Source organism: Rhinatrema bivittatum, chromosome 5 (assembly GCF_901001135.1).
Source record: "Rhinatrema bivittatum chromosome 5, aRhiBiv1.1, whole genome shotgun sequence".
NCBI lineage: Eukaryota > Metazoa > Chordata > Amphibia > Gymnophiona > Rhinatrematidae > Rhinatrema > Rhinatrema bivittatum.
Window position 1 is genome coordinate 338,606,641 of NC_042619.1, and position 15,354 is coordinate 338,621,994.

The 15,354-nt window shown below is 51.3% G+C and overlaps 1 protein-coding gene across 1 annotated transcript in view; it reads right to left on the minus strand.

The window, feature by feature from the left end:
* The window catches only part of SNRNP200 (small nuclear ribonucleoprotein U5 subunit 200), a 915,618-nt gene that overhangs the window by 603,565 nt on the left and 296,699 nt on the right, over positions 1 to 15,354 (minus strand). Inside the window, exon 16 of the mRNA XM_029604465.1 lies at positions 103 to 226. Coding sequence (XP_029460325.1) covers positions 103 to 226 — 124 coding nt within the window. The remainder of the gene's footprint in view (positions 1 to 102; positions 227 to 15,354) is intronic.

Genomic DNA, 15,354 nt, shown 5'->3' on the forward strand with positions numbered 1-15,354 from the left:
GGAACCACTGTCCTCTCTTAACAAGCAATAGTGATTAAGTCCTATCCTAATCTCCTCTCATGCTCTATAACTCCTGCTCCTTTGATGAAAAGCCAGACTTACCTGGTTCTTCCCAGCATGCTCCATGATTTTTTCATATACAATCTCATTCATGATCTGGAAACGTTTGATGGCTTTCTTCTCTGTGATCCCCACATACGTCTGCTCCAGAGGAACAGGACGGAAGCTGGAATAAGAAGCCCAACACTCAGACAGCTTTTTCTAGGGGGCTTTATACAAATCTTGTTGTCCTTCCTAACTCACAAAAGGAAAATTGGTTTTTACCTGCTAATTTTCATTCCTGTAGTACCAAGGATCAGTCCAGACCGCTGGGTTGTGTCTCCCTTCCAGCAGAGGGAGTCAGAGAAAAAAAACTGAAAAGGCACCCCTCTTAACCTGGTGTGCCACCTGCGATCCCTCAGTATATACGATATCAAAGCAGAATAACCAATAAAGGAGAACAAATCCCCAAACATAACAACCAGTGGCTACAACAATATGCACGGTAAAAGAAACAAACCGTACCGCCGCATAACATATCAATCAAGAAGATTCCTTCCCATGCCTGTAAAGAACTCTGCCGAGATAAGAAGAAGGAAGAAAACATACAGAAAAAACGGACTCTCCAAAAAAACCAAGGGCGGGCGTCTGCACTGATCCTTGGTACTACAGGAACGAAAATTAGCAAGTAAGAACCAATTTTCCTTTCCCTGTACGTACCAGGATCAGTCCAGACCGCTGGGATGTACCAGAACTGCTCTAATTGGGGTGAGATCTGGAGAGTCCCGCATGAAGAACACTGCTGCCAAAACAGTCGACCTCCGGATCCCGGATGTCCACACGATAATGTTTCACAAAAGTATACAAGGATTTCCAAGTGGCTGCTCTACAAATCTCCTGCGGCGAGACCGACTTCTGGTATGGCACGCTCAGCACAAAGATAAGTGGAGGAAACTGCCTCCTTCAACCACCTAGCAACCGTAGCTTTGGATGCCTTGTGTCCCCGTCTAGGACCAGTCAATAAGACAAACAAATGATCCGATAATCGAAAAGCATTGGTCACCTCTAGATAGCGAAGAAGAACTTGGTGCACATCCAACTTATGCAGATCCTTATCTGTCTCAGAAGTCAGATCCAAATTCGGGAAAGCCGGTAACTCTACCGTCTGATTGACATGAAAAGCCGATACAACCTTTGGCAAGGAGGGAATGGTCCACAGCGAAACTCCGGAATCCAAAATACGAAGATACGGATCCCAACACGACAAAGCTTGAAGCTCTGAAATTCGCTGTGCGGAGGTAATGGCTACCAAAAAAATCAGTCTTGAGTGTCAAATCCTTAAACGGTGCCCGCCAGAGGGGCGCAAAAGGAAGACCACAAAAGCCCTTAAGAACTAAATTCAAGCTCCAGGCAGGACAAATTTGTCATACCGACAGGCAAAAATGCTTGGCTCCCTTCAAAAAACGGGACACATCTGGATGAGCTGCCAGCGAAAAACCATCAATCTTGCTCCACGGGCAACCCAGTGCCACGACCTGCACCCGGAGAGAACTGCAAGCTAGACCTTTCTTCAGCCCCTCCTGCAGGAAGGATAGGATGTGTGCCACTGAAGCCAGTCGCAGGGGGGACATTCAAACCTTGGCACCAAGAATCGAAAACTCTCCAAACACAAGTATAGGTCAACGACGTGGACGATTTCCATGCTTGCAAGAGGGTAGAAATAACCGAATCCGAATATCCCCTCTTCCTCAATTGCCTCCTCTCATAAGCCAGGCCGCTAGACAAAAGCAATCCGCTCGATCTAAAAATACTGGACCTTGTCGAAGAAGATTCAGAAGGTGGGTGAGACGCACCGGACCGTAGATCGCCAACGAGATCAGATCTGCAAACCACGGCCTTCGGGGCCACTCTGGGGCTACCAGAATGACAGACCCCACGTGGTTCTCTATCCGACGCACAATCTTGCCCACTAGTGGCCAAGGTGGAAACACATACAGTAGTACGCTGTGAAGCCACGGAAGGACAAGAGCATCCACTCCTTCTGACCTGTGGTCTCTCCGACGACTAAAAAACCGGGGTGCCTTTGCATTTGTCCGAGTTGCCATCAGGTTGAGGTGTGGAACCCCCCAACGATGAGTGATCAGCCGGAAGGCTGCATCAGACAATTCCCACTCGCCGGGATCTAGATGCTGGCGGCTGAGAAAGTCTGCCTGCACATTGTCTACCCCGGCTATTTGCGAGGCTGCCAACCGGACCAGATGTCGCTCTGCCCACATCATGAGCCTTTCGGCCTCCCAGGCCACTGACCGTCTCCTGGTTCCTCCTTGACGGTTGATGTAGGCTACCGTCGCATTGTCTGACAAGAATCGCACCGCACACTGAGCTACCAGAGGGAGAAACACAACGCCAGGCGTACCGCCCTGGTTTCCAATCGATTGATTGACCACGTCGCCTGATAACTTGTCCAATGACCCTGAGCGGATTGTGACTGGAAAACTACTCCCCAACCAGTGAGGCTGGCATCCTCCAGGTCCATCCCCAGGTCCTCCAGGTCCATCCCCTGTAACAAGTGGGCCGGAATCAACCACCAATCGAGACTGGACCTGGCTGGTTCCATCTGTGGCAAAGGCAGGCGAAACTCCTCCGATTTCGGATCCCACCGAGAAAGCAATGCGCGTTGAATGGTCTCATATGCGCCCACGCCCAGGGAACCACCTCCAGAGTAGACGCCATGGAACCAAGTACCTGCAAATAATCCCATACTATGGGCAGGGGTAAAGACTTAAGCCGATGGATCTGTGCCACTAACTGGAGCCTCCTCTCCCGAGTGAGGAAGACCTTGCCTACCGAGGTATCGAAGCAAGCTCCGAGGAAGTTGAGAACCTGAGATGGTACCAACTGACTCTTGGCAAAGTTGACCACCCAACCAAGGGACTGGAGCTGGAGCAGAACCTTGCTCACTGCGTCCCAACAGAGGCTCTCCGAATTGGCCCAGATGAGCCAATCGTCCAGGTATGGGTGAACCAAGATCCCCTGCCGCCGGAGGGCCGCTACTACGACTACCATTACCTTGGTGAAGACCTGAGGGGCTGTCACTAAGTCGAAAGGAAGAGCTTGGAACTGATAATGCTCCCCCAGGACCATGAACCGGAGAAACCGCTGATGGCGCTCGCGTATCCCGATGTGAATATAAGCCTTGGTCAGGTCCAAAGAGGCCAAATATTCTCCTGAGCGGACGGCCGCAATGACCAACCGTAGAGTCTCCATGCGAAATCGGGGGACGCGAAGTGCTCGGTTGACTGCCTTGAGATCCAATATTGGCCGGAAGGACCCTTCCTTCTTCAGGACTATGAAATAGATGGGAGTATCTGCCGGCCCTGCACTCCTCTGGAGGGACCGGAACAATAGCCCCCAGGGATTTCAAGCAACTCAGGGTTTGCCCGACTACCTCTTGCTTGGCCAGAGAGCCGGCGGGAGAAATCAGAAAAAGATCCCTTAACGGGCGGGCAAAATCCAACTCGTAACGGTGGGCGATGATATTGAGGACCCACTGGTCCGATGTGATCCTGACCCACTCCTCGAGAAACAGGGAGAGACGACATCCCACCACTGGAACACAGGAGAGGGTCGGAACACCATCATTGGGACTGCTTACCTCCGGTGGCCCCTTGAGAGCCTCCCTCCCGAAATGGCCTCTGACCACGAAAGGAAGTAGGCCAAGACTGAACCCTCTGAGTCTGTTGTCGGGCAGCCGCGACTGCCGAAATCTGCGCTGTCCTCAGAAACAGTAACGCGCTGCCCCAAAGGGCCTGGAAAGACTTAGGCTTGTCTTCTGGCAATTTATACATCTTATTCTCCCCAAGAGACTTAATAAGGGCGTCAAGCTCCTCCCAAAACAACAATTTTCCCTTAAAAGGAAGATTGCCCAACTGAGTTTTGGAAGAAACGTCCGCGGACCAGTTCCGGAGCCAGAGAAGCCGTCTAGCCGAAACTGCAGTGGCCATGTTGCATGAAGATGCCCGCAACAGATCATATAATGCATCCGATGTGTAAGCTACAGCGGACTCCATCCTATTCGCCTGATCTGCTTCCTCTGGCAGCAACACCTGTGATGTGAGCATTTGCTGGACCCACCCGAGGGTCGCTCGCTGCATGAGGCCACTGCAGACCACGGCTCTAACACAGAGCGCTGACACCTAAAAAATGCGCTTGAGGAGGACTTCTAGCCGCCTATCCTGTAAGTCCTTAAGAGCCATCGCTCCCGTAACAGGAATGGTGGTCCGCTTGGTGACCGCAGTAACCGACGCGTCCATCTTGGGAATCCTGAGGATATCCAAGCCTTCCTCGGGTAAAGGGTAGAGTTTGTCCATTGCCCATCTTACCCGCAGGGTCGCGTCCGGAGATTCCCACTCCCGAGTGACCAACTGCTTAAGCATTGGGTGGAAAGGAAAAGTTTGAGGCAGGGCACGCAGTCCCGAGAGTACTGGTTTCCCCTTAACTGGCTCCGAACTGGAGACTGGTGCCTCCACTTCCAGTTCCTCCAGGACATAGGGGATCAAGGGTTCCAACTCCTCCCGGTGAAACAGCCGAGAAACCCGGGGGTCGTCCCCCTCTACTGGAGTAGACTCATCAACACCCCCATATAGGTTTTGGAGGAGAGGATCCAGAAAAGATCCCAAAGGAGCAGGACCCGGAGCCCCCCCAGGGCATCCAGAGACATGTTCCGCCACGCAACCTTCGCGGGAGGGGGCTGCTCATCCTGATGAGCTTCCGCCTCTAAAAAAGCCCTATGTATAAGTAAAATAAATTTTGAAGAAAAAACTGACTGGCCCTTTAAGGGATCCAAAAGGTGAGGGGGGGGAGGAGGAGGGGGAGGGGGAGGAGGAGGGGGGTGGGGAGGAGGGGGAGGACCGGGCTCCCCAAGGGGGCGAGCCCCGGATCGCACGGTCGAACAGGACTCAGACTGGGAGGGGAAATCGGAGAATCCTCTCCCCCAGTCGGCAGGCAGGGCTCCGACAAAATGACCGCCGTTCCCACGCGCACCAGCGACAGACCCGGACGCGATCGCTGTTCCGCACCTTGTGGCAAAATGGGCCCAAAATCACCACCGGACGAGCCCCCCCGAGGCAGTGGGCGCAAACCCCGTCCCGCAAGAGGCGCAATCCCGCCTCCTGAACATGATAGCCCTCATGGCATCCGGGGGGGGGGGGGGGGGGGGCGGTGTTTCAAACAGCACAGTAGGAAAGAAAAAGAAGAATTTAAAATACCCTGCCGACTTGCGGCCTTTCGGAGCTCTGGGACCTCTGCAGCACCAGAGGAAACTCGTCTCGGGGCGCCAAGGGGAGGGACCGGCCCACCGGTTAATCCCCCTCCAGAGATAGACTGCCCTCCGGGAACAAGGCGTTTAGTGCTGCCAGCCCCCGCCTTACCTCTACCTGCTCAGTGAAGAGCCTGAGAAAATAAAACCGCACTTAGCTTTTTTTTTTTTTTTTTTTTTTTTTAATACAACCAACTTGCTGTAGCCAAAGGTGTTAACTAAATCATCCAGAGCCTTAGAACTCTGTAAAAAAAAAAAAAAAAAAGATATAACTAAATTTAAAGAAATTGAAAAATCAGGACCACAGGTTCTGTCAACCCTTCTGCTGAGAGTCAGAGAAAATACTGAGGGATCGCAGGTGGCACACCAGGTTGAGAGGGGTGCCTTTTCATTTTTTTTTTCTGACTCTCTCTACTGGAAGGGAGACACAACCCAGCAGTCTGGACTGATCCTGGTACGTACAGGGAACATGCATTATACTCACATACACTCTTTATTGAGCTCTGCTTGCTATTCCAAGCTACAAGCAGACGTTGTCCACAGATCATACACATATATTCCCCATATTCAACCAAGTATTATTTTAAGTAAAAACCCATACACAGCATTCACTCTTCCAATTTACATATACAATGACTTGCAAAAGTATTTCATACCCTAAAAAGTCAGCAGATTTGTATGTCGATTAATGATACTTACAGATTGTTCCAGGCAATATGTTTACTGCAAACCAGTAAGCTCTTAAGAAGAAATTACTAATTACCTGATAATTTCATTTCCTCTAAAGAAGGCAGGCCAATCCCCATAAGTGGGTTATGCACCTCTACCAGCAGATGGAGATGGAGTAAAAGCAGACGTCACAGATATACAACTGTGTCTGACATTGCCTGCCAGTATTCTCTGGAAAATCCAGACTGTGGGCAAACTAATTATACTTGAAAACGATCATTAATGTTGAGATTACTTACCTGATAATCTCCTTTTCCTTAGTGTAGACAGATGGACTCAGAACGAATGGGTATAGTATGCTCGTGCTAGCAGTTGGAAACGGATCTGACGTCAGCACGGGTATATATACCCCCACAGGAAGCGTAGCAACTCAGTAATCTTCCTTGCAAAAGCTGTTATGGATGTGTGTACTGACGCTCAGTGAAATAGTGAAACAGGATTCCCCTGACCGATTGATAGTAGCTGGAGACCACCAGCATTCCCAACCGGAAGGCGTCGACACCTGACAAAAGGGGACGCTCTTATGTAAACAAATGACATGGCTTACCTTGAATCGGTGAAACCCATGTACACAGGCAGCTGGGCGGGATGCTGAGTCCATCTGTCTACATTAAGGAAAAGGAGATTATCAGGTAAGTAATCTCAACATTTCCTGGCGTGTAGCCAGATGGACTCAGAACGAATGGGATGTACAAAAGCTTTACTCCCAGCCTGGGCGGGAGGCTGCCTGAGGACCATGTAGGACCGCCCTCGCAAATGCTGTGTCCTCCCTGGCCTGGACATCCAGACGGTAGAATCTGGAGAAGGTATGGAGGGAGGACCATGTCACCGCTTTACATATTTCTGCAGGCCACAGCATCCTGGATTCTGCCCAGGACGCCGCTTGTGCTCTGGTAGAATGAGCCTTGACCTGTAGAGGTGGAGACTTCCCAGCCTCTACATAAGCTGCTCGGATAACTTCTTTAATCCAGTGGGCGATGGTGGGCCGCGAGGCCGCTTCACCTTGTTTCTTTCCGCTGTGCAGGATGAACAGATGGTCCGTCTTTCGTATTTCTTGTGTCACTTCCAGATATCTGGGCAGCAATCTGCCAATGTCGAGATGACGTGATAAACGCCCTTCTTCAGATTTCTTCAAACCTGCCGTGGTAGGCATGGATATGGTTTGGTTAAGATGAAACTGTGAAACCACTTTAGGTAGAAACGAGGGAACCGTCCGAAGATGGATAGCCTCAGGAGTAATTCTGAGAAATGGGTCATGGCAGGACAGTGCTTGTAGCTCTGAGATGCGGCGTGCTGAGCACACAGCCAGCAAGAACACCATCTTCAAGGTTAGAGAACGGAGAGACAGGCCCCGAAGGGGTCTGAAGGTGGATCCCGCGAGGAAATCCAAAACAAGGTTGAGGTTCCATAAGGGCACAGGCCACTTCAGTGGCGGACGAATATGCTTGACTCCTTTCAGGAAACGAGAAACATCTGGGTGCTTGGCAATGGTCTTGCCATCCCTCCTGGGACCGTAGCAAGACAGCACAGCCACCTGAACCTTGATGGAGCTGAGGGAGAGACCCTTCTGAAGGCCATCTTGCAGGAAATCCAACACAATAGGGATTGTGGTCGCATGTAGATTGGTGCCGCACCATGCTTCGAATACTCTCCAGATCCTTACATAGGTGAGGGATGTGGAAAACTTGCGAGCTCGGAGGAGTGTATCACGGGCTCCGAGTAACCTCTTTTCTTCAGTCTAGCCCTCTCAATGGCCAGACCGTAAGAGAGAATTGAGCTGGATCCTCGTGAAGGATGGGAACCTGACGTAGAAGGTCCCGGAGAGGAGGCAGGGGAAGAGGCTCCCCTGCCAGTAGTCTTCTCATGTCCGCGTACCGGGTCTTCTTGGCCAGTCTGGTGCCACTAGAAGAACTAGGCCCCGGTGTTTCTGAATCTTGCGGATGATGGCGCCCAGCAGAGGCCACAGAGGAAAGGCGTATAGCAGAGTCCCTGGAGGCCATGGCTAAACCACGGCATCGATTCCATGTGAGAACGGGTCGCGTTTGCGGCTGAAGTATCTGGGTACTTGAGCATTGGACTTGTCCGCCAGTAAATCCATGTCCGGAATCCCCCAGTGATCTACAATCATCTGGAAGGCTGTGGGTGACAGCTGCCACTCTCCTGGATTTAGACTTTTTCTGCTGAGGAAGTCTGCCGTGGTGTTGTCCTTCCTGGCAATGTGGACGGCTGGGGATGTCCTGAAGATTCGCCTCTGCCCAAACCATCAGTGGGGCGATCTCCAGAGATACTTGTCGGCTTCTGGTTCCGCCCTGACGGTTGATGTATGCCACCGTGGTGGCGTTGTCTGACATCACTCTGACTGCTCTGTTCTTCAGTTTGTGAGCAAATTGAAGGCATGCCAATCGGACTGCCCGAGCCTCTAGACGGTTGATGTTCCACGCTGACTCTTCTCCGCGCCACCGCCCTTGTGCAGTGAGTCCTTTGCAGTGTGCTCCCCAGCCGCTCAGGCTGGCATCTGTGGTGAGCAGAGTCCACGTGGGGGAGGACATCCTCGACCCCTTGCTCATGTGGTCGGGCTGCAGCCTCCACCGTAACTGTGTCTGGACTCTGGCAGACAGAGGTAGGTGCGTGGAATAGTTCCGTAGACGAGGGCTCCAGCGAGAGAGCAGGGAGTGTTGTAGAGGTCTCATATGGGCCCTTGCCCAAGGTACCACTTCCAGGGTGGATGCCATGAGACCAAGAACCTGCAGATAATCCCAAGCTATGGCCCGACTGGCTCCCATCAAGTACTGGATACGCGTCTGAAGTTTCAACCTTCTCTTGGCAGTGAGACTGACTGTGTCTGCCTGCGTGTCGAACTGTACTGCCAGGTATTCCAGCGACTGGGAAGGCTGTAGGCAACTCTTGCTGAGGTTGATCACCCAGCCCAAGCTTTCCAGAAGGGCGATCACTCTGTCGGTTGTCCAATGGCTCTCCCCTCGTGATTTCGCCCTGATCAGCCAATCGTCTAGGTAGGGATGGACCAGAATTCCTTCCCGCCTGAGGGCCGCTGCTACCACGACAACCACCTTGGTGAAGGTCCGCGGTGACGTGGCCAACCCGAAGGGCAGAGCCCGGAATTGGAAGTGGCGTCCTAGAACCTTTGAAGCGTAGGTAGCGCTGATGATCCGGATGGATCGGAATATGCAGGTAGGCTTCCGACAAGTCTAAGGCCATGAGGAATTCTCCTCTCCTCTCAGTGGAAGGGAGTGGACAGAGGAGTGCCTCAGGGATCTGTATTGGGACCCTTACTTTTCAATATATTTATAAATGATCTGGAAAGAAATACGACGAGTGAGATAATCAAATTTTGCAGATGACACAAAATTGTTCAGAGTAGTTAAATCACAAGCAGATTGTGATAAATTGCAGGAAGACCTTGTGAGACTGGAAAATTGGGCATCCAAATGGCAGATGAAATTTAATGTGGATAAGTGCAAGGTGATGCATATAGGGAAAAATAACCCATGCTATAATTACACAATGTTGGGTTCCATATTAGGTGCTACAACCCAAGAAAGAGATCTAGGTGTCATAGTGAATAACACATTGAAATCGTCGGTACAATGTGCTGCGGCAGTCAAAAAAGCAAACAGAATGTTGGGAATTATTAGAAAGGGAATGGTGAATAAAACGGAAAATGTCATAATGCCTCTGAATCGCTCCATGGTGAGACCGCACCTTGAATATTGTGTACAATTCTGGTCGCCGCATCTCAAAAAAGATATAATTGCAATGGAGAAGGTACAGAGAAGGGTTACCAAAATGATAAGGGGAATGGAACAACTCCCCTATGAGGAAAGACTAAAGAGGTTAGGACATTTCAGCTTGGAGAAGAGACAACTGAGGGGGGATATGATAGAGGTGTTTAAAATCATGAGAGGTCTAGAACGGGTAGATGTGAATCGGTTATTTACTCTTTCGGATAGTAGAAAGACTAGGGGGCACTCCATGAAGTTAGCATGGGGCACATTTAAAACTAATCGGAGAAAGTTCTTTTTTACTCAATGCACAATTAAACTCTGGAATTTGTTGCCAGAGGATGTGATTAGTGCAGTTAGTATAGCTGTGTTTAAAAAAGGATTGGATAAGTTCTTGGAGGAGAAGTCCATTACCTGCTATTAAATTCACTTAGAGAATAGCCACTGCCATTAGCAATAGTTACATGGAATAGACTTAGTTTTTGGGTACTTGCCAGGTTCTTATGGCCTGGATTGGCCACTGTTGGAAACAGGATGCTGGGCTTGATGGACCCTTGGTCTGACCCAGTATGGCATTTTCTTATGTTCTTATGCCTGGCTGTACTGCGGTCTTGACGGAGCGCAGAGTTTCCATGCGAAACCTCGGGACCCTTAAGTATCGATTGACTGACTTGAGGTCCAGTACGGGCCGAAAGGTGCCCCCTTTCTTGGGTACCATGAAATAAATGGAATAGTGTCCAGAATTCACTTCCCATGCAGGTACTGGGATGATAGCTTTCAAGGACAAGAGCCTCGCCAGGGTAGCTTCCAATGCTGCCTTCTTGCGTATGGGACATGAAGATTCCACAAACTTGTCCGGAGGGAGGTGATGGAAGTCAGGATAATACCCCTCTCGGATGATGGCGAGGACCCACTGGTCCGACGTAATCTCGACCCATCTGGGGTAGAAGAGGGTTAACCTGCCCCCTATGGCTCCGTCCCCCAGATGAATTGGCGGATTCTCATTGTGAGGCGCGGCCGGGACCTGACCCCGGGTCTGCTCCCCTCTTGCGCTGCTTGGTCCGAAAGGACTGTTTCCGGGCCTGAGGACGAGGTGCCTGGTAGTGACTCCTGTAGGGAATGAAGCGCTGGGAGCTTCTACCCCTGGAGGGCATTGGAAAGGCGCGCTGGTTCCTTCTGAACCGATCTTCCGGCAGTCGAGGTACTGGAGAGGCGCCCCATGTGCTGGCCAGTTTATCAAGGTCGCTGCCAAACAGAAAAGAGCCCTTAAAGGGCAATCTGGTGAGGCGTGTCTTCGAAGGAGCATCGGTTGACCATTTCCAGATCCAGAGCTGCCGCCTGGTGGCTACGGAGGATGAGATCCCCTTGGCTGTTGTACGGACTAGGTCTGATGCCGCATCCGTGAGGAACGAGAGGGCTGACTCCATGTCTGCTGCTGGAGCGTTGTTCCTGACCTGTGACAAACAGGAACGCGTCACTACTGTGCAGCAGGTTGCGATCCGCAAAGATAGAGCTGCCACCTCAAAAGTCTGTTTCAGAATGGCGTCCAGTCGCCGGTCATGAGGCTCCTTGAGGGCCGCCCCCCCTTTCAACTGGAATGGTAGTGCGCTTGACCACAGCGCTAATCAAGGCGTCCACCTGAGGGCACGCCAGCAGCTCCTGGATAGCCAGTGCCAGTGGGTACATGCCTGTCAAGGCCCGACCCCCTTTGAATGAGGCCGCTTGTGCAGCCCATTCTTGCAAGCAGCTGTTGTGCTGCTTGCAAGAATGGAAAATGGCGGGCTGTGGGAAGAAGACCTTCCAGCAGGGGGTTCTGCGCAGAGGGTACCATAGCGCTGGGACCTGTAATATCCAACTCTGCCAGGCACTGAGACACCAGGTCGGAGAGATCCTCTTTAGGGAAGAACCGCCTCATGGTTCTATATGGCTCAATCCCTGAGGGAAGTTCCCCTTCGTCCGGGAGTTCGGACTCGTCCGGTGAAACCTCCTGGTCCGACTGATCCGGACTGTCTAGCGGCGGGAGGTCCCGCTCACGATAAGGGCGTGAGGGTCCAGGAACAGGATCCGCTGGAGCCGCAACCGCAGCAGCAGCCGCCGCAGCCGCTGCAGTCGCAGCCACAGCAGAAACAGCAGGAACAGCAGGGCCTGGACGGGAAGCCGTTTGCATCTGTACAAAGGCATGAATCCCCTTAAAGAGATCCACCCAGGAAATTGAAGCGGTCTCTAATCGCCGGGGTACAAGATCCCCCGGGATTCCAGATTGGTCGAGACTGCCCGCTAAATCCGGGGTAGCCCCTGGGGAACTGTCAGCAAATCGTGGCTGAGACTGGTCCTGGCCCGAGGGTCCCACGGCCTCCTCACATTGGGCACATAGGGAGTCTGGCTCTTCACTGTGCGTGGCTCTAAGCTGGCATGCGGAGCAGAGGCCGAGGGCTTTAATGCCGGAGGCAGGAGGCACCCCCGCTGAAGACGCTGAGGCGTTCTGTTCCATTGAAAAGTATGCGCTTAATGATATGCGGCAGCAATATACGCTTAATATAACAGGCGCACAATAATATGCAGCAGCAATATACGCTTAATACAACAGGCGCACAATAATATGCGGCAGCAATATACGCTTAATATAACAGGAGCTTAATAATATGCGGTCAGCAATATACACTCAATGATATTCAATATGCTCTCAGCAATATGCTCTCAGCAATATGCGGTCAGCAATACACGCTCAATGGTATTCAATACGCTCTCAGCAATAAGCGGTCAGCAATATACGCACAATGATGTATATAATATGCGCTTAGTCATAGACATGCACCTATCACGGGCGCTCAATACCAACAAAATGGCGCCCTCCACAGCGTGCCACCTACAGGCCACGCTGCCGATCCTCGGTTCCTCGAAGACCAAAAAGTAAGAGATGTACGCCTTACCTGATCCTCAGCGCTTACCGGCTGGAACCTGGGCGGTCTCCGGCTGCGGGGGGGGAGAGGGCAAGTACCTTCACCGCCGCGTTTGAGGATATGCACCCGCTGCCTCGTCCACGCCGGGACCGAGGCGCCTCGCTCGCCACGCCCGAGCCTTGCCCGGGGGCTACGTCCCTGCTGCGATTCGGCCACCGGACCGAAGTCTTAAACCTCCGAGGGATCACGGAAATCACCCCGGGAAACTCTACTGGGGGAGGGACCCCACGGGTATCACCGCAGGAGTGCGGGGCTTGATGTTGCAGTAGAAATTTTAGTAAGAAGAAAGTAGAACGTAGATTGGAAACACGCTCAGCGAGCGTGCAGGCTCTCCAAACTGCTTTGGAGACGGAAATTACTGAGTTGCTAAGCTTCCTGTGGGGGTATATATACCCGTGCTGACATCAGATCCGTCTCCAACTGCTAGCACGAGCATACTATACCCATTCGTTCTTAGTCCATCTGGCTACACGCCAGGAAACAATTATTTATGCTTCCAACCAACAGAGAACACCAAGTACAGATCAAAGAATTAGTGTTCACTATTTGATTTATATTCCGATTTTCGGCACTTCAAAGCAGATTACTTTCAGGTACTAAACTGAAGGACCAGTTAAAACACTTACCAGTCCTCCAACAAATAGCAGAATAACACTCTGCAATGCCTGCACCTAAAGAGCAAACCAAAAGCAAAAATTGGCATCCAAGGGCTGGTCGGGAACTGGCCTACCTTCCTTAGAGGAAAGGAAATTATCAGGTAAGTAGTAATTTCTCCTTCCTCTCCACTCAGGCAGACCAATCCCCACAAGTGGGATGTACCAAAGCTATTCCCGAATAGGGCAGGAGACTGCCTGTGGTCCAGTTAACACTGCACGTGCAAAGGCTGAACCATATAGCACCCGAACGTTCAAGCGGAAACTTGGGAAGGTATGCAAGAAAGACCACACCACTGCCCAGGAAAGCTCGGCTGGAGACTATAATCAAGGCTCTGCCCACAATAGCACCTGAGCCCTAGAGCAGTGGTTCTCAACAGGTGTGTCGGGTCATACTAGTGTGTCACAAGGTCCTGGGAGGTGTATCACAGGGCCAGGAGGAGGCTGATCTCTCATTAGTCCAGATGGGAGTTGGTAGACTTCTCCTTCATCAAACCTGATGGGAGACCACTCTTGCTTCCTTCTCCTCTTTCTGGCTCAGTGGGAGGCTGAGACAGATTCTTAACTCCTTTCAAGAATCAAAACACATCTGGAGGGGAAGACCAAGACCCTCCATCACTTGCCCCCTTATAAGAGGCAACAACTGCCACTTGAAACTTCCAAAAAGGAATGAGGCTGAGCATCTCAAACCTCACACCAGGCCTCAAACATACTCCAAATACTAACATAAACCAGAGACACAGAAAAATATTCCAGCACAGTGGAATCACTGAGCAGAATAACCATGCTTCAATAACCAAAGGACAAAATCGACCGGATCGTCATGTAGTCCTTGTGCACTAGATCCATCCAGGGCTGCTGCTTGAGAGGAATGCCCACGAGCAGCCTCCAGGCCAAGCTGGAGCCACCAGAAACATGTGTCTCGGTCTGTCTTGTGATCTTTTCCACAACCCTGCCTAATAGTGACCATGGCGGGAAGGGATATAGCTCCCTGCAATGTGGCCCTGCTGCAACGAGCGCATCGATATTTATTTATTTATTTTTAAGTTTTCTATACCGATGTTCCTGTATACAATACATATCGCACCGGTTTACAGATATGCAGAGCTTTGGATCCCACTTGTGACTGAAGAACCTTGGAAACTCACATTGGCTGAAGTCGCCAGCAAATCCAGATGGGTGACCCCAGCGCGCCACCATGAGCAAGAGACCTTGGACGACAACTCCCACTCTCCAGGTACCATGCTCCTACCACTCAGAAAGACAGCAAGGTAGAAGACTGATATGTACAGAAGATGTTACTCTGGCCATACCATGAGCACATCATTTGCTTCAACACTTAAGGGCTCTTGGTTCCAGCTTGAGGAAAGATGTACGCCACCGTGGGTGCATTGTCCAACATTATCCTAACTGTCCAAGCCTCTAGAAGCTCAACGAATCACAAGCATTCCAGCCGAACTGCATGTGTTTCCAATCGACTGAAGCTCCTTGGTGCTCCAGCTATCTGTACTACCATTCCGGTGTCTCCAAGAAAACTCCCTTCCAGAGAAGATCCTCTTGCAATCACCACTGCAAGTGGACACTCACCCCCAAGTGAAGCCTCACGATGTAGTCCTGAGACTGAGGACCCCACTAAGAAGTTGCGCTGAAGAGACCGCATGTATGCCCTCACCCAGGGGAAATCCGCCAACATGTCTGCCATCGAACCCAGGACCTGTAAATAAGGTCATACTGTTGGGTAAATGGCCCTTCCCAAGGTCTGAACTGGAGCAATCAACTTTTGAATGTGATTCCGTGGCTGAAACACTCAGCCCTGCTAGGAAACAAATGGATGCCAAGATACTCCAGCTTGTTGGCACTCAACCCAGGAGGTCACCTGAGACAGAGTCGAGTTGGCCCTTAAACCCTCTGGTACT